Below are 19,604 nucleotides of genomic sequence, written 5' to 3' on the forward strand. Positions count from 1 at the left end.
GCCTGATTATTCCGAAATCCTGATGTTCGGCTCCTTCTGGGTCACAGCCTGAGCTGGGCTCCAGAATATGCCGGGGTCAGAAACATGTAGGCCTATGGTTGGAACCAGGGTCTTGGCTTCTTATTTAATTCCCACTGCCTTTAAATTCACCAAGGTCACTGGAAACCGTATTATTCAAGCCAAATGTGTAGGAAGGGGGTGCAGTTGCTGGTTTAACCAAAGACAGACACAAAATGCTGGAGTAACTCAGCGGGTCAGGCAGCATCTCTGGGGAAAAGGAATCCGTGATGTTTTGGGTTGAGACCCTTCTTCACACTGAGAGTCATGGGAGAGGGAAACTAGCCACAACCTTGAAAACATCCTGGTCCTCAACCCAGTGGGAAACAACTGATCCTTTTGGGCGATATTAATACCTGCATACATTCCCTACTACTTCCTTGCTCTCTGGCAACTCGAATGAGGTCTGCCTCTGGACCCCATCAGACAATAGTTGTATGTCCTCATGATAATACTCCTAGTCTGATTGAAGGACAAGATTGTCTGCATTACCTGTGCCATGACTGGTGCCAATTGTAGATCAGTCACTATATTCCTAATCCATGTCAGGTATTCGTACAGACTATTCCTGGAGTTTGTTATCTGGAGCATGCGCGCCATCTGGAGGCAGTTCAGACAGGGAGTGGACAAGAGGAATGTGGAGGCTTTCTGAATAGTCTGTTGCCTCGTGGTTATTAAAACATAATGAAGTTAAACTACTTGTCGTTATTCACACAATTTCAGACGTGGTGTCAGAAGTGGGAAACGGACCCACATCTTTTGTATAAACTTTGCTATAATCAAATGTATGTATATCTGCTTTTGTTTCATGGGGCATGAACTAAAGAAAGAGGATGTAGATCAGGCACAATATTCCTAATCCATGTTGGGTATTCGTACAGACTGTTCCTGGAGATTGGTATCTAACGCATGCGTTCCATCCAGGGACAGTTCAGACAGGGAGAGGACAAGAGAAAAGTGAGGGCTTTGTCAATAATCTGTGCCTCGAGGTTATTAAAACTTATAATGAAGTTGGATTGGATTGGTTTGGATTCAATTTTAAGTTAAGTTAAATTACTTGTTGTTATTCACACAATTTCATACACCAACCACTGCTGGACTGATCCGCTCTATTATCTTCATCAATCTGGTGCCAAAATAACAGCATTGTTACTCGAGGATTGATGTCAACGTTCTCAATGACCATGCACACCAATATAAATTAATGTACTTAAATTAAAGTGAATGAATTAATATTGCTCTTTAACTAGGCTTCAGAACACTGTTTTTAGAAGGGTCCCGATCCAAAATGTCACCTATCCATCTTCTCCAGGGTTGCTGACTGACCTGCAGAGTTACTCCAGCACTTTGTGCCTTTTTTTAAAATCGTATTTCTTTTGTCCATTTACGGTTTTCTAATCAACGTTTGCCTTTTTTGGCTGAATTTGGTTTTTAGCAGTGGCCGCTTTTAAAAGTCGATAGAATCCGAACAGTACAAATAATAAGTTTCTTTGTGAGGCCTCCCCACCCAACAATGGGGGTTGGAGTGCACCTGAGTTTAATGTTCTTTCTCCTGCTGCCTGTTACTCAATACAAATTCTCTCCATAGGCATATAGCATTGATATCCTCCAAATGTGGAGATGTGTGGATATTTTGTCATTATTTTTGTATGTCTTCTGATTTCCCTCAGAAGGATAAAAGGTTAGTTAAACTGTTATCTAATCTATATCTATAAAGAAACAGATTTGTTCATCTGTGAAATAAATAGTAACTGTAAACCAGCACTAATTGAAAAAGTATTAAAAAGGGTATCCCTATTTCACATGGTTAAGCTTTCATCCTGTTTTTCTCCCCATTCTCTCCCTTTCTTTTTGTTTTACATGTATTTTATCCTTATGTCTTTCCTTCTCCGTTGCAAAGGAGATTCTCCGTGTTCTTCTCGTTTGCTTTGTCGGCTTAACAAAAGTGACCAAACAGATGATCAAAAGAATGCTAAAACCTTAAGTGACCAGTTTCCACAGTTCACAAATTCACTCAAAGGAACTTCTGAAATCATGGACCCTAGTCATCGAGTCTTGGGAAGAGAAGGGGAGACAGGTAAGACACATCCCTTTGGCTGGTTAAAAATTCTTAAAACCCAACTTTAAATTCAAAGGCAATGCTCCTAGCCATTCCACAAATAATAGATTAAAGCTAAGTCTTTTATCAAAAACAAACATTTCCCACTTAACTAAGTGAGGTAGCTGGACATGTTTCTGCCCCCTTCCACCCTCAATGACCACTGTCCTTCACAACAATTGTTTTGAGAAAATCCTTCAAATTCCTGTGCATTAGCTTGTCTCTAACAAAAATAAAATCTGGGGAAAAGGCTCTGGTAATTTGTGGATGGTCATTTTAAAACATTTGAGCCTAGTGTACCTTTAGCAGCCGAAAAACGTAATTGGTTACAAGATACCCCGTAGGCTGGTCCCAGAAGCTCAGGCCTCGAATGGTCGCTGTTGCTCAGGGTTAATAATGTCTGGGACTTGGTATGACATTCCATGGATGCTCTTGGAGGCACAGATGATCGAAAGATTCCGGATGCATTATTCAGGGAAATGTAGGACAATCCTTTTCAGAGTTCTGACCATTATTTCTCCCTCACCAATGTAACCAGAACAGGCTAAATAGAAACATAGAAACATAGAAAATAGGTGCAGGAGGAGGTCATTCGGCCCTTCGAGCCTGCACCGCCATTCGATATGATCATGGCTGATCATCCAACTCAGTATCCCATCCCTGCCTTCTCTCCATACCCCCTGATCCCTTTAGCCACAAGGGCCACATCTAACTCCCTCTTAAATATAGCCAATGAACTGGCCTCAACTACCTTCAGTGGCAGAGAATTCCACAGATTCACCACTCTCTGTGTAAAAAATGATTTTCTCATCTCGGTCCTAAAAGACTTCCCTCTTATCCTTAAAGTTGTGACACCTAGTTCTGGACTTCCCCAACATCGGGAATGTCTTTAGCACAACGGTTTGTGGGACCTTGCTGTGAAACTATGATTAAATTTCAAAATAACTTAATTGAACGCCAAGTGTTTTGAAATCCCCTGAGACCAGGAAGGGTGATTTGTTTTTCTTCAAATTTCCCTTCCAAAACATTCTCTGAAACATGGCAGCCTGGACACTACATTGACATGTGCATAGGGAGTTCCACCTTAATTAGCCTTCAAGAAAGCGTGGCATTACAAAATTGTGGATGTTATTGAAATTTATTGCAGTAAACATGCTGGTGTGTCATCTTGCCTTTCAGTTGAAGTTTTCATTCCTTTGAAAGGCTCTCCCGTTGCTATTTATTGTCTGACCCCAGAACTGAGTCGGAAAACCATCAGCAATCCTATGACCCACTGGTGGAGAGAGGGGAAGTCCCAGGCACATGTCATAGGTATGTTGGACAAAATTAGCTTGTTGGTTTCTACAGACTTTCATAAGTTTCTGCAGAATTAATTGACATCACACCCTCAGTAAAAGAAAAAGCAAATATATAATGGAGTGATAAATTATGGGAGTGTGTGAGCAAACAAAAATAATAGTAAGAATATCCTATTTGCCTCCCCAATACTCCTCATCCTGGGAAAAAGATGTCTCTTTTTTTAAAATACAATTTTGTTTGAATAGTACAAATGTTGAATCCTGATCATTAGGTTACTTTTTAGTGATGAAGGCTGGTGCCTCAATTCTCTAACCAAGCATTAAGTTCCAACATGTCAGTATTCTATGGGTGCAAACAATTTCCCTCAACTCTTCTCTAATGCTTCAACCAATTAACTTAAATCTATGTCTCCTAATTCCTAGGAGCTTGAGCCCACAACGTCCTTGTCAAATATTATTCCAAGATAAACTAATCTTAAAACTCTCACAAAGTGCTGGAGTAATTGAGTGGGTCAAGCAGCATCTCTGGAAGACATGGATAGTCGACATTTTGGGTAAGACCCTGCACATGATCCATATCCCTTCATTTCCATGTGCCGACTTGAAACCTCTTAAACACCATGGCAGAATTTCACTGCTTTCATATTTTGCCTTTCTGACAATAACGCCAAATATTTTGTTTGACATTTGCTTTCTTAATGCACCTGAGATCCTTTATACTTATTAGCATTCCATTTACAATTTTCGCTCACCATTTTTGTCCTTCACAAATACATTTCTTGCAATAAGTTCCATTTGATAATCCAGATCTAGCCAGAAAATTGGGAAGATTATGACAAAACATATTTAACCTTCGAAGCAAACCGTGTTTCTCTTCTCACAGGCGTGGGCTGAGTTGCTGAGTATTTCCAGCATTTTCTGTTTTTATTTTTTAATTTTAGCATCCGCAGGTTTCTTTGATCTTCACTGACTTTCAAGCAGCTGTTTCACTCCACGTTTGTTAAACCGTACCTTAGAAGGGCAAAAAATGTTTACTCTTGAAACAAGATAAATCGTTGCTATAAATCTGTATCATAAGCAAAGGATTATTTTTGAATAGCAGGGCGATGGGACCAACTGGTTATTTCTTCTAGAGGACTGGCATAAGAATATTAGATCAGACAGCCTTCTACTGTTCAGTAGAATTCATTGCTTCTCTATGATGACCCCTGCATCAACCTGTCTAGCAGGAGAGGGCGATCAGTACAGAGTACGGCTCGATGGGAGTCTGATGTTGCTAAACTGGGAAACTTCGCAGGCCACTGGTTTCTATTATTGCACCATGAAACACATCAGAGGCCAGAAAGAATACAGCCTCACACTCCAGTTTTGTTTAGTAGGTGAGTGACTCACCCCCCCCCCCTCGCCCCTCCTCCCCACCGCTCCTCTCCCCTCCCCTGGCCTCTCTCCCATCCCCTCTCTAGATAGTACATTTTTCTTTATACGTTGATTTCATTCAAACTTATTGCAATCTGCCAGTGTTCAGCTTGTTGTTTTACGATAGAATCTTAATCCAGACAATGTTTAATATAAAATGTGTTTTCTCCTTCTCCAGCCTACCACATACCATTTCGAAGTCTCCAAGTTAATGTGCAGTTAAAAACCACAACTTGTGAAAAGCATTTTGTGGAGAATTCTGTCAAATTTCTGGAATCAGTGTTGAGCTCTATGTGTCGGCAGCTTTCCTGTGTGATAACAAGCACGACCTTTAATTGCACACAATGGGGAACATTGGCAGGCACAGTGGAACATCACATTCAGCTCAAAATCCCAGGTATGTGGACAGACTTAAAGATTGCTGCATTGCACGCCAAACAAGGCTAGCACAGTAATTCCAATGGATAAATATGTCAGTTGATGGGGAATTGGTCTTCATGGCTCTGAATCTCTCAGCGCAGGCTTGTTTCAAGTTTATTTCCTTCCCACACAAAACTTATTTTCTTTTCCTATGCAGTGCAGTCACAAGGTGAAGATATAATTATGCCTTGCAAAACTGGCCAAGAGTGCCACAATGAAGAGACTTTAAGGAAGGTAAGGATCGTGTGGGGAATGGATTAATTCCATCACCAAACAATACTTACAATCCATTTAATGCATTTTGTGCAAAACCGGGAGTGTTTGATGAGCTAATGAAAAGTGCTGTTTACTCTGTACTTAACTGTTGATGTACCTGAATTTGGCATTGTACTGTGAAAGGAGATTTATGCTGTACTTGACTCATGTATACTTGGTCAGTTAGGGTTTGATTGGGCAGTATTGCTGGGCGATTGCTCTGCTTCTTACTAATCCTATGCTGTCCTAATAGATTGGGGAAACAAGTGTGAGCATGTTATTCCTTCCAATCTGTTGCAAGGATGGTTTACAAAGCGAATGAGCCTCAAGTAGATTAGTGGAACCCACAAATGTGCAAGATGTATGTCAACCCTCGCTGAATGGCCTGGTCCACTGGTGAGATCTACCCTTAGCTCATCAATTGTGAATGCTAACCCAGCTGTTCAATTGTAGCAGGAAGGTACTTTCAGGAAGGTGTTATGGACCAGAGTTATTTAAATAATGCAATTGTGCATTCTTCTTGCTGTGTCTCTGTAGTTGAGTGCTACTTGGTTTCAGATAACAACATCAAGCCATCATAGTTGGAAATCGTGAGCCCAGTGCATATCTCAGTAGTTGGGATAGATCTCTGCTACATGTTCAGAGCTAAAAGTAATATGAATCCAGCCTCATGTGTTTAATTGTAATCCAGTTAGTCATGGTGCTGGGATTTACCATTCTTAAAACATGCTTAGAAACAACTAGTTAATTAATTTCTGTGTGGAATTTTGGTGATAAAGGAATCATACGGAACATGACATGAATTTGCTAAATAACATGGTTTGTATGGATTGTTTGGGGAAGACAGATTACCTCTCCTATCAACTGGTGATTAATTATTGGCATTTCCCACAACTTATCAAAACATAATGCTCAGGAATGCATGATACTTTGTACTTGTTGACTACAACGTTCGTGTGCCTATCTCAGTGCAGTTAAGACAGATGGTTGTGGGGCTTGCAACAATATAAGATCAGAGCTTAGTACTGGAGCAATCAGCTATTTAGCCTTCCAGAGAAGCACCTCTAGTATTGGCATCCAGCAAATTGGGAGCTCAGCAACCAGTATTGGGAATAACTGCCAGCATGGCTTCTGAAGAATTGGCCCAACCTGGTGAGAAATTGAAAGGGCTGCAGCCAAAGTGGCAATTATAGGAAAATGAACAAGCGGTATGCTTTAATTAAAGTGTACAATAAGGCACCTGGAACAATAAATGGGTATGAAATACATATGCATGAAATTTGGATTTTGAGCAACAGTGGGCAGGATAGAGGTGAGCAAGAAGTCTGAATTGTGTATTAGACTGTTATATTATGGATGTTAAAAATGTTACAGAACATAGAATAGTACAGCATCAGAACAGGCCCTTCAGCCCACAATGACTGCCGAACATGATGCCAAGACCAAATCTTCTCCATATCCCTCCATTCCTTGCACATCCATATGCCTAGCCAAAAGAATCTTAAGTGCCACCATCATATCCGCCTCAACCCCCTCCCACAGCAACACGTTCCAGGCACCCACCTCCTCCATGCACATCTCCTCTAAATTGTGCCCTCTCACCATCTTACATATATATGTTTATTATAAATCATAAATTATAAATCAGGGAATCGCACCTGTCAAATCTGAGCAGGGTAACTGATATACTATCTGCTTCCTTTGCAGGCCTTCCAGAAAATACATACATTTTTAACCCAGTCTAAGTTTGTCCTGGACACCTCTAACGATGTGCCTCCTCTCTACTATGTGGAGGGATCTTTTAAGGCAATGAAGGTGGATCACTGCCTAGCAGGGATGGGGAAGTTACTTGGGAGGAATAGACCCTGCGTGGATTGCTGTGGTAAACATTTTACTTTATTCAAATATGGTCATGCAAAACAGTCACCACTTCTGATGAGGGAATCAAGAATACAGGGACATAATCTTATATTTAGAGTTTAAGAGGGAACTGCAGATGCTGGAGAATCGAAGGTTACACAAAAAAGCTGGAGAAACTCAGCGGGTGCTGCAGCATCTATGGAGCGAAGGAAATAGGCGACGTTTCGGGCCGAAACCCGACAGGGTTTCGGCCCGAAACGTTGCCTATTTCCAACGTTGCCTATTTCCTTCGCTCCATAGATGCTGCTGCACCCGCTGAGTTTCTCCAGCTTTTTTGTGTAACCATCTTATATTTAGAGTTGGGTTATTCAAAAAAATAGAAATATCTCCCCTCAAATTCCCGTAGGTAATGGATATTTTGTATTTATGGGATCTGGGCATTCTGGTAAGGCCAGCACTTCTTGCCCAGTCCCAAATACCCATGAGGATCCACCTCTTGAATTGCTATAGTCCTTCTGTTGAAGATACTCCTACAGTTCTGTTAAGCAGATAGATGCAGGATTAAAACCCAGCCACAATGAAGTACCGTGCTTCCAAGGTCGAATAATGCATGCCTTGTTGGGGATCCAATAGGTGCTGAAGATAGACACAAAATGCTGGAGTAACTCAGCATTGTCAATCCTTCTCTCCAGAGATGCTGCCTGTCTGGCTGAGTGACTCCAGCATTTTGTGGCTATCGTTGGTATAAACCAGCATCTGCGGTTCCTTCATACACCATAGGTGCTGATGTTCCCTTGTGCCGACTGCTCATGTCTGTAGGTTTGGGAGATGCTGGTAGAGTGTGGCTGGGGTGAGTAACCATATCCTGCCATTGGATTTGGGAGCAACGCTATTGGCCAGGACTTGCCGGCAGTTATTTCAACGGCTGATTTCTTACCTGTATAAAGGCAGGAAGCCAGAGTTAGTTTATGTACGAGAGGGTTCGCTGATGGGCTGAATCGCCATCAGCTCCAGAGAGAGAGAGGACCCTGCGTAAACCAAGACAAGTATTTTTTTTGTTCTCTCTCTTGCCAATAAATCTGATGTGGTCATGTAAGAGAGGGGTTCATCGATGGGCTGAGTCTTGATCAGCGCCACAGATGGAGGCAGAGACAGAGAGACAGAGGGACAGAGAGGTGGGCTGCTGTAAACCTGACCCCGCGCATACCGAGACAGTATTGTTTTTGTTCTCTCTTGCCAATTAAACTGATTTGTAACTAAACAGACGAGTGAGCCTTTTTCTGTTCCGCTAGTCAGATCCTTGAACCTGGTCCCTTGAAACAACCTGGGACATTGCCCTGAAGGAATTCCTGCAGTGAATTCTTGGGCAGGGATGATTGACCTCTGAGGTCCACAATAGTTTTCCTTTATGCGAGGTAAAACACCAGCCACTGGAGTATTTTCCTTTTAGTGTCCATTGACTTCAGGTCATATTGAGTGACATACACTCAAAGGGCACTTTAATGTAAGGCTGTCACCTCACCTCCAGAATTCAGTTCTTTAGTCCAGGTTTGAACCTAGGCTGTGATGAGGTCAGGACTTGAGTGGTCCTGGCAAACACCAAAGTGTGCATTGACGAAGGGTTTATTGGTTAGTAAGTGCTACTTATTTACTGCTAATAGCACTGTTAATTCTCATCAAATTGTTCTATCAAAAGCAGAGATTGTGGGATTTAGTTGGGCATCAAGGAAATGCTTGTTCATACTGTATATGGCACCATTCACTAATGTGGCAGCCAATATGCATGGCAAGGTCCTCTAAACCAGCAATGTAATTAAGTTTAGATATTATGTTTGAGGGAGGTGATTGAGGATAAGCAGAGCCATGAATATTTATACAATTATTTAATCAAACAACAGAGAAGAAGGCCAAATGGCACATGTTATCTTCAGACGGTATACCCTTGTTCATCAGATAGCATTGAGATGGTTTTCATCTACCGGAGAGATTGAATATCTTGATTTTATATCAAATCTGCAAAAAAACATCCTCAACAATGTAGCGATGTGCTACATCATCAGTTTAGATCATTAAAGTGTGCTGAGAATTCACAACCAAAACCCACTCAGCTGTCAGCATGAATCCAGAGTAAAAGCATGAAAATGCAACTCAGGATAGAATGCCTTAAACAATAGTTTAAATAAATCACAGAGCATGCTTGATTGATCAGACTAATTTAATTTACAGTATAATCCTGATTGCATGCTAGCAGGGGAGAATTCACATTTCATTACCTCCAGCGTTGATTTGGCCGAATATGATAGAATCACGCAGCATGTAAACAGGCCATTAGGCCCAATTCATACATGCTGCCTAATTAGCATCCTATATTAATCTCATCGCCAGTACTTGGTCCATAAACGATTCAATTACTCTTCCAGACATTTTTTCCATTCCATCAATGACCCAGCTTCAACCACTCTCTCAGGCAATGCATTTCCGGTACACAGGTTATGTATGCCTGACTTACAGACACCCCTACATACGATCAAGCTCCCATAATATTATTAATATAAGTTTGACGCATGTACATATGTTTGCTTCTGTGAATGGCAGAACTGGTTGCTTCCCCACTCACCAATTTTAGTATTTGTTCTTTATTACAATACTGTGGCAGTATCATTATCGCATCGTAATTTTTGCCTAGTGTCTGAAGTGCAGACAAAATCAACTTATGGATGTCTGTACAAACAGAACCTATTCATCACCCAGGGATGGCCTGTACTTACCACTCTCTGATAAAGAAGATCATGCTCACTTCACCCTTACCCTAAACCAATGTCCTCTAGTTTTATCTATCTTTGATACGCTGAAAAGACACGAGATGAACATGAACACCTTTAGGGCAGAAAGAGATGAAAGGCCACCACATTTCCAGATGAAAAAATGGTATTAGATGTGTTGACTGACTGCTTATGCTTTTCACACAGTGACTTGTGGACCAGGTTCTTATAGCCCCAATGGGACATCCATCTGTATTCCATGTCCAAACAATTTTTACCAACATAGATTTGGCAGGACGCAATGCATGGCTTGTCCTCTAGGCCTTAAAACAAATGGAGAGGGAGCAATATCTTCAACTGATTGCCATAATGCTAGGATTCAAGAAAGGATGTTGGACTTCAAATCAGAAAAGTCTAGAGTGAATGATTCAACAGGTAATAGCAGGATCAATGTAATGGATCTTATAGAAACATATAAAATCCTTAAAGGATTGGACAGGCTAGATGCAGGAAACATGTTCCCGATGTTGGGGGAGTCCAGAACCAGGCGTCACAGTTTAAGAATAAAGAGTAGGCCATTTTGGACTGAGAGGAGCAAAAACCTTTTCACCCAGAGTTGTGAATCTGTGGAATTCTCTGCCACAGAAGGCAGTGGAGGTTTTCAAGAGAGAGTTAGATTTAGCTCTTAGGGCTAAAGGAATCAAGGGATATGGGGAAAAAGCAGGAACGGGGTACTGATTTTAGATGATCAGCCTTGATCATATTGAATAGCGGTGCTGGCTCGAAGGACTGAATGGCCTACTCCTGCACCTATTTTTCTAGGTTTTCTAATCTGCATAATATTTATACAATGCCCTGTCATCTGCTAATGAGTATTATTTTCATAACTTTATGTGCGGAAGAGAAATAATCATATTTGACCATTATCCAGCACAGGAATGTCAATGTTTCTGATAAATCTTGTGATATAAATGATCTATTGCATGGGGCATAGAGTGTAAAAATAGGGCAATTCTGATGCAACTTTACAAGACACTGGTAAGACCACACCTGGAGTACTGTGCATAGTTTTGGTCTTCATGTTGAATGAGGATGTGTTTGCATAAGATGCAATGCGGAGAAGTTTCGTTAGGTTGACTCCTGGGTTGGAGATGCTGAGATTGAGCAGATTGGTCTATACTCATAGGAGAACAGAAGAATGAAGACAATGTCACTGAAATATAAGACACTGAGGGGGAATTGATGGATGGATGCTGAGAAGATATTTCTTCAGAATTTGGGTTATTCATTTCAGAGGGAGATGAGGAAGAATTCTTTGCCCGCAGAGAGCAATCAATCTGCATAAAATGTAGATGCAGTCATTGAATATTTATTCAAGGCAAAGACTGACAGATATTTAGACTAAAAGGCAGTTAAGGGATATGGTGAGAAAGCAGAATGTTAAGGCCAAGACTGGATCATCCAGGTATTAATTTAAGGGCCTATTTCTGCTCCTGTTTCTAATTTTCTTCTGTTCTTCCAGCTCCAAAGGACGAAAGGCACAATTCCACTCATTTCATGATAACTATTGTTGTGTGCAGTCTGGCATTCTTGGGAACCACTGCTCTAACAATATACTGGTGAGTGAATCCTGTGATGATCAGATGTTTAATGTGAAATCTAAATGAATTTGGAAATGGTGGAAGAGATCTTCCCCAATTCTCATGAATAAGACTTGTGAGGGGGGGTGGGGGGGGGGGGGAAGAAAAATAAAGTGTTGGTTAAAAAAAAAACAAATGGAGGGCAAAACCATAACTTGCAATCAGTCCAAAGCAACATGCAAGGGGAGATTGAAAGAGATAACTGAGGTGAAATAGAGAAGGAGGGTTGATTAGGAAATTCCAGAACGTGTACCCAGGGAAGAGATTTTTATTGTGCCTTTTATGACCCTTATTGGTCCTCTCTGAGATCGCATGTTGTGGAATAGTGGCACTGGCAGATCAGAGCACTCGGTCCACAGCAACGTCTCATAAACAGCAGTGTGATAATGGTCTGATAATTTGCGATGTGGTTGAAGTACGTGTCAGTATAGTTTAGGATGCCATTCCGAAATGCCCAGCTTTGTCCACACTTTTCCGTGCATCCGTGACAGCAGATAAGGACTCTGCTTATACCTCAACTTAAAAGCCAAACCTCTAACCATGCAGCATCCCACAGAACACCAGCATCTCACCTGAAGGGTCACAACCTAAAACATTGTCTGTGCATGTCCCTCCACAGATGCTGCCTAACCTGTTGAGTTCCGACAGCAGTTTGTCTTTTGGGAGCTTAGAAACTGACTGATAATGCTACCCTTATGTATTTTCAGAAGACGTTTGACAAAGTCCCACATAAAAGGCTGGTTTGAGGCCCATGGGATAAAGGGTGAGTGGGTACATGAATGAAAAACTGAGAGCAGAAATCAATGGCAAAGGTTGTATTTCAGTTTGGAGAAGGGTGGAAGTTTTCCAGCAGTCAGTGAAAGAAGCATTTTATTTTCATGATGTGGAATATGAAAGGTCACATTTCAAAATTGATCTTCTTAAAATATTGAGGTGTGGAAAACAATGAAGCCAATAATTGTCAATAAGAGGAAATAGATTCAGTGGCAACATGATTGACATGACAGATACAATTTAATACCAAGAACCATGATGAGAAAAAAAACCGACTAATGGTGTTAAAATAATGGTCATGATATATGCACCACTCTAACACGTTTTAGAAATTCTATAAACAGTACAAACTTCAATTGCAAAGTTCCTGTTGGGTTCCTTGTTCGATACGCTCACTTTACTCAACTCATTCCCTGCTCTGCCCGTTTCCATCTCCTACCCAAAATTCACAAACAGGACTGCCCATGATAGACCCTTTGTTTCTGCCTTCTCTTGCCCCACCAAACTCATGCCCCCACTCTATCTTGCTGCCCCCTTGTCAACTCCTCACATGCTCCCCACCACTTCAAGAACTGGCAATTCCTTGGCCTCCGTTGCCTCATCTTTACCGTGGATATCCACTCCAGGTCCTTTACACTTCTATTCTCCATCAGAAAGGAGTCAGGCCCTCCGTTTCTTCCTATTACAGATACACAACTAGCTCCCCTTAATTAACACCCTCCTCTGCCCAGCTGAACCCGTCTTCACCCTCAACTTCTTTTCTTTTGTTTCCTCTCACTTTCTTCGAATCAAAGTCTGAAGAAGGGTCCCGACTCGAAATATCACCTTTCCACATTCTCCAGAGATGCTGCCAGATCCACGGAGTTACTTCAGCACTTTGCGTCTTTTGAAAATAAAAATAGCATGGGCCCAAGCTCAGCCTATAGTTTCATTGTTACCATTCCTCAACCTTTTCTCCCGTATATCGCCGACTGCTCCTGTACCCATGCAGATCTCCTCAATTTTATCAACCCTACCACCAGCTTCCACCTCGGCCTCAAATTCTCTTGAACTATGTCTGACACCTCTTTTCCTTTCTTGATCTCTGTCTCCATTTCAGGAGACCTATTATTCCTAAACATAGAAAATAGGTGCAGGAGTAGGCCATTCGGCCCTTCGAGCCAGCATCACCATTTAATATGATCATGGCTGATCATCCAAAATCAGTACCCCGTTCCTGTATTTTTGAGTGCTATCTCTTTCAGTAGCAAAATTCAGGGATTAATAAAAGCTGTGAAAAAAACTAAGAATTGTTGTTTTTAAATCAGACCAGAAAGCTTTTTAGTTTAGTTGAGAGTTAAGAGTCAATTTCTTAAGGGGTGCCAAGACACTTGGAAATGTGTCCATTGAGAGTCAAGCTGATCCACTGCGCTACTGTGCCACCTTGTGTCTCAGTGCAGGTCCTAGAGGGCATGGAAGAGATTCAATAGAACAATTCATTAAAAAAAGAAATTCAGCTAATCCTCCTTTGAGCAAAGAAGAGTGAGGAGATTTGATATAAGTGTACAGGATTATGGTGGATTCAGATAGGGTAAATTGAAGGCAGCTTCTTATCACCAACACGTTTCAAATTGAGAAGGTTCAGATTAAAACTAATGGGTAAAGGTGCAGGAGGGATCAGGGGTGGTTGAAAAAAACCCCCTTCATTTTCAAAGATAGAGAGTATTGATGATCTGGAAATTGTAATGGACTTTCCAACGTGGGTATGGAGGAATGGAACCGAATTAATTGTTTGAAAGGGATCTTTTTCATTAATGGTTATAATGTCTGGTATAAGTCTCGAATGGGCAACCTTTGATTCAACAGAGCAGAAATCGGCAATTGATAGCTAAGTTGCTGACTACACTCAGATGGTAAAATCAGGGGCGGATTAACCATTAAGCAGACTAGGCACGTGCTTAGGGCACCAGGGCCAAAGGGGGCACCACAAAGTTGGGAAAAGGGTGAAAAGAAAAAAAAAAAAACAGATGAAGATTTGTAAATGAAGATAAAACTAGTGCAAATTGATCATAATGTTCTGTTTCTTGATCATGGTGCACCCTAGGGTTATCTTCCCAGGTGTACCACAAGGTCAACAACTAAAATGGACTGGTCAGTGTGGAAAGGAGGAGGGCGCCAAGATTGGTCAGTGCTTAGGGCACCAGTGAGCCTTAATCCGCCCCTGGGTAAAATAGCTATCAACATCCAGACAATTTTTATAGCACGCTTCCAGTGTCCTACTGGTAAATAAAATCAACAAGCTTCAACATATGGAGGTACAAGAGACTATAGGTGCTGGAATCTGAAGCAACAAACAATATGCTGGAAGAACTCAGCAGCTTGAGAAGAATGTGGGAACGGTAAGGAATTCTCGACATTTCAGGTCAAAACCCTCCATCAGGGCAGAATGGAAAATGAAGACACTCATGGTAAAGAGGAGAGAATAAGGGGCGAGACAGAGCCAGAAGGTGATTTGCAGACTAAGGAGGACTGAAGGTTGACAGGCAGATGGAGGCAGGTAGTGAGTGAAGTGCAGGTGCAACAGGGACAGGTCCTTATCCTCCCAAAACATCAGATATCTCCAAATATTTGATTCCCATCTTGGTCACCTTGTATCCCTAAACTGTCAAATATTCCAGTAATCCTTGTGTCCGTATGTTTGCAGCCTGGTGACATTCCTATGCAAGGATAAGGATGCCACTGCCAATCAGCCTGCACTTAGAGTGAAGGAGACGGAAAATGCAAACCTGAAAAACATCAGATCTTCCACACACCACATGCCAATGAAAGCAGATCAGAACAGGGGAACGTGGTTCAAATAACAAAGAATAAAAGCAGCATTAATTGAGAGCAACATGAACAGAAGGCGAGCAGCTGACCTCGGAGAGATAAAAAAAACTGCAGGAGAACACAGCTGGGACAAAGCAGGAAAACAAAGAACAAGAATTTACAAGGGATACAATGGCGAGTGTTCAGGAGGTGGAGCTAGCAGAGAGCAACAAAATGAAAGAAGCTCTTCTGCGCGCGAGTGTGTGCGTGCGTGTGCGTGTGTGTGTGTCTCCGTCCGTCCTTTGTATATTTCTGTTGCCATATGGTTGCATGGATATGGCCATATTGTTCTGTCAATGTTTGTGTGGCTGTATTGAGAGCATTTGTGTGCTTGGTCTCTCCCCATCTGTGTGTGATTCTCTGTAACTCTGATATATATGTGTCTATGTGTCACTCTGTATATATATATATATATATGTCCGTGAATGGGTATGTGTGCATGTTTGGGACTAAATGTACAAATTTGTGGAAACTTCTGAGTGGGCTTGGGAGTATTTTTTACTATTTGCCTTTGTTCAGTTAAGAATTGAGAGGGGTAAGCAATGAGTCCTGTTAGATATTCTCCTCTAATGTGGATAATTCCAGGAGCTCAGAGAGAGAGAGAGAGAGGAAAATAAATTGAAACTTATACAAAGAATGGTTTGGAAATTCTGCTTTTTAATTTCAAGCCAAACCTTTTTCCTGGAGTGGAAATGTCCAACACTAGAGGGCGTAGCTACAAGGTGTGAGGGAGAAGGTTCCAATGGTGATGTGTCGGGCAAGAGTGGTGGGGGCCTGGAATACATTGTCGGGAGTGGTGGTGGTGGTGGCAGATATAGTCATAGAGTGATACAGTGTGGAAACAGGCCCTTCGGACCAACTTGCCCACAATGGCCAACAATGTCCCAGCTACACCAGTCCCACCTGCCTGCGCCTGGTCCATATCCCTCCAAACCTATCCTATCCATGTACCTGTCCAACTGCTTCTTAAACAATGGGATGGTCCCAGCCTCAACTACCTCCTCTGGTAGTTCTGTTCATGGTTTCCCCTCAGATTCCTATTAAATCTTTTCCCCTTCACCGTCAACCTATGTCCTTTGGTTCTCGATTCCCCTACTCTGGGCAAGAGGCATCTGTGCATCTAGCAAGAGACTCTGACTATGGGAACCGACCTGCCAGCTCCGACCAGACCTGAATTCCAGAGCCCCGGTCTCTGGCATCAAATTCGACCCACCAATCGCGCAGAAGTCCCGATGAGGTCAAGATTGGCTGCCTCACCCATCCTAGGCACCACAATTTCAGGGGGACTCGGGGTAATTTTGTCTGGGTTAAAGTTGCAGGAAAATCGGAGGTGGACCTGTATTATACTCAGTGTCTTCATGCAAGTCATCGATAAAGATTGCAAATAGCTGACGTTCAAACATGGTTCCTTGCTGTACCCCAGTGGTTGCCACGTGCCAAGACAAAAAATACCCCTTTATTTCTAGTCCGGTTTCTGTCCAATCAACCCTCAATCTAAGAGATTAAATTGAGCATCAAATGCAGGTTAACCATAAACCTGTAATTACAGATTCAACATCGATTTTCCTGCACCCTTGTTTCTAGAGAATTTCTGATTAATCGATTTTCTGGACCAACAGAGGTCACGTGACACCCATGGTCCTCTAATGCCACCCCTCCTGTTTCTCTAAAGCACCGTGGTGTGCCAGAAATGTAAATAAAACAAATATAAAATGTAAACTGAATGTGAACTGTTGTTGTAACAGCTGGGGAGAGTGCTTTCTTCGCCCCCCCCCTCTCCCTCCCACCACCCACGCCCCGTCCTCCTCTTTCCTCCTGGAGCCGCCAACAGACTCCATCTTGGGAGTGACAGCAAGTGAGAGGGGAGAAGGCCCAAGGTGTCTGAGTGTTTTCTGTGTGTGGGGGCCCCACTGAAGCACTGTTCCCGGGGAGGGTGGGGCTACAACGCGAGCCGCTACAACAGCCTGTGGACCAGTGGTGTCAGAAGCTGGGGCTCTACATGGCCGGGGAGACGGTGTGGGCCGGGGATGGGTCGGCAGGTCTGTCCGCTATATCCGACATCTGTTATAGAGGGGTTGTTGAAACAAGGGTTTGCAGTATTGCCTTTACGAAAGAGTTTGGAGAGAATATTGAGGGAATAGTTGATTCTTTGACGACCAGAAAGAGCACTCGCCACTCGCAATGCCACCTGTGGGCGCTTAGGGAATTGCAACTGAGCTCTCGTAATTTTTCCAGATCATAGGGATGGGTGCCGGAAAATTGGTGTTCAAGCTGTAGTACATCTGCCTTCCTTCCTGCCCAATCTATGACCAATAATATAAAATATAAAAAGTGTAGAGGATATCCTGTAAATCATTAGAGATTAATGTGGGGTTATAGAACCGAGTTAAGAAAGACAGATAACTCTTCATAGTGGGTGAGCACTCTTGAGTAAGTATGATAAGAAAAACTGAACAGATTAGAATAAAGCCAGGTTGATGGGAGCAGGGCAGATGAATGGCAACATAATCAAGAGAGAAGATGATAGGAAAAAGCTAAAACGGGAAAACCTTGGAAACAATGAGAACTGAATGTTAACGGATCAGCATAATTAGGGGGTCAAGTCTTGTGGTTGTTGAGTTAAGAAATAATTTGCTGTAAATATGGATAAAAGTACTGTACTAATTGCTGATGGAAGTGTGAACGGGCACTGTGCTAGGAAAGAATGAGGCAATGGTCAGACCAGGACATATGAGGTCACCTGGATGGCTTGGTGTTCTGGGCAATCTGACTTTGTTTTCATTCACTTGACTTGCAAAAAGAGCATTCACTCCCAATGGGATCAAACAGTTGGAAAAGTGGCTCATGTTCAAAACGTTACAACATTTTCAAATATTTATTAACTAACATGGAAATGATTAAACAATTTATTATGTACTAACATTTCTTGCATTACATTGAAGTGTTTATAATAAAGGGTATTTTATAATAGTCATGTCATCATCATGCCTATTTTTCCTTTACTTAGAATCACTCTGTATATGTACGTTTCTTCTGGGAATGAATGAAACAAACTGTCAATTCTCATACCAAACCCCAACTAAGCATTAGGAAGATTAAAGACATTCCCGTCTGCTGCAAGCTCCATATTCTTCCTTTGGCATTTTAACTCTGAACTAGACCATTTACAAACTCTGAATTCAAGCCAATGAATTCAATGCCACCTTAACAATCTTCACAAAATCCTTCAAATTCAATGCTACTATAAGCATAACACAAACTAAAGAGCCCTTCAGCCCACAATATCTGTGGCATTCACAATGCTAAATTAATCCAACCCCCTTTGCTTGCATATCCCTCCATTCACTGCATATCCATGTGCCCATCTAAAAGCCCCTTAAATGCCATTATATGCTTCCACCAGCACCCCTGGCAGTGAGTTCCAGACACACACCGCACCGCTCTCAATGTAAAAAACGTGCTCTGCACACTTCCTTTAAATGTTTCTCCTCTGACCTTAAAATTATGTCCTCTACTCATTTCCACTGTTGGTAAATGATTGTGATTGTTTCCCCCTATCTATGCCTCTCATAACTTTATGAATTTCAATTAGGTTGTCCCCTCAGCCTCTGAAGCTCCAGAGAAAACAATCCAAGCTTGTCCAACCTCCCCTTACAGCCAATACACTCTAATCCAAGCAGCATCCCACTAAGCCTCTTCTGCAAACTCTCCAGTTTCTCCACATCCTTCCTGTAATGGGATGAGCAGAACTGTACATAATATTGCAAACCTAAAACTGCAAAATGACTTCCTGACTCTTGTACTCTGTGCCCCGACTGATGAAGACAAGCATGTCATACACCTTGAGAAGACTCGGAGTGTTGGAGTAGCTCAGCAGGTCAGGCAGCATGTCAGGAGAACATATATTGGTGACGTTTCGGGTCGGGACCCTTCTTCAGTCTGATCCATTCCCCACCAGGAAGGTCTCAAGACCCTTGGTTCTTCCTTGAACAGAGAACCAATCAGTTCTACTCCACTAACACTCTCCTCTGCCTGGCAGACTTGTCCTCACACTCAAGAACTTTTCTCACTTTCTTTTAAGTTGAAGGTGTAGCCATGGACACTGGCATGGGTCCCAGCTATGCCTGCCTTTTTGTCGGTTATGCCGAAAATCCTTGTTCCAATGGTACACTGGCAC

At 42.2% G+C, this 19,604-nt stretch overlaps 1 protein-coding gene across 2 annotated transcripts; it reads left to right on the top strand.

The window, feature by feature from the left end:
* The first annotated feature begins 225 nt into the window (after positions 1-225).
* Positions 226-16,641, top strand: LOC129711569 (zona pellucida-binding protein 1-like). Of its 2 annotated transcripts, XM_055659276.1 has the most exons (10): positions 226-842; positions 1,958-2,134; positions 3,335-3,466; positions 4,683-4,832; positions 5,048-5,266; positions 5,447-5,523; positions 7,252-7,426; positions 10,374-10,601; positions 11,689-11,785; positions 15,264-16,641. In XM_055659276.1, exons 2-10 carry the CDS (start codon positions 2,092-2,094, stop codon positions 15,418-15,420), a joined length of 1,278 nt encoding a protein of 425 aa, XP_055515251.1. In that variant the 5' UTR covers positions 226-842; positions 1,958-2,091; the 3' UTR covers positions 15,421-16,641. The 2 variants fall into 2 exon arrangements, with proteins under 2 accessions (XP_055515251.1, XP_055515250.1); XM_055659275.1 differs by lacking the exon at positions 10,374-10,601 and having other exon boundaries at positions 226-2,134; positions 15,264-16,640.
* The last annotated feature ends 2,963 nt before the right edge of the window (positions 16,642-19,604 follow it).

Source organism: Leucoraja erinacea, chromosome 30, assembly GCF_028641065.1.
Source record: "Leucoraja erinacea ecotype New England chromosome 30, Leri_hhj_1, whole genome shotgun sequence".
Classification (NCBI taxonomy): Eukaryota; Metazoa; Chordata; class Chondrichthyes; order Rajiformes; family Rajidae; genus Leucoraja; species Leucoraja erinaceus.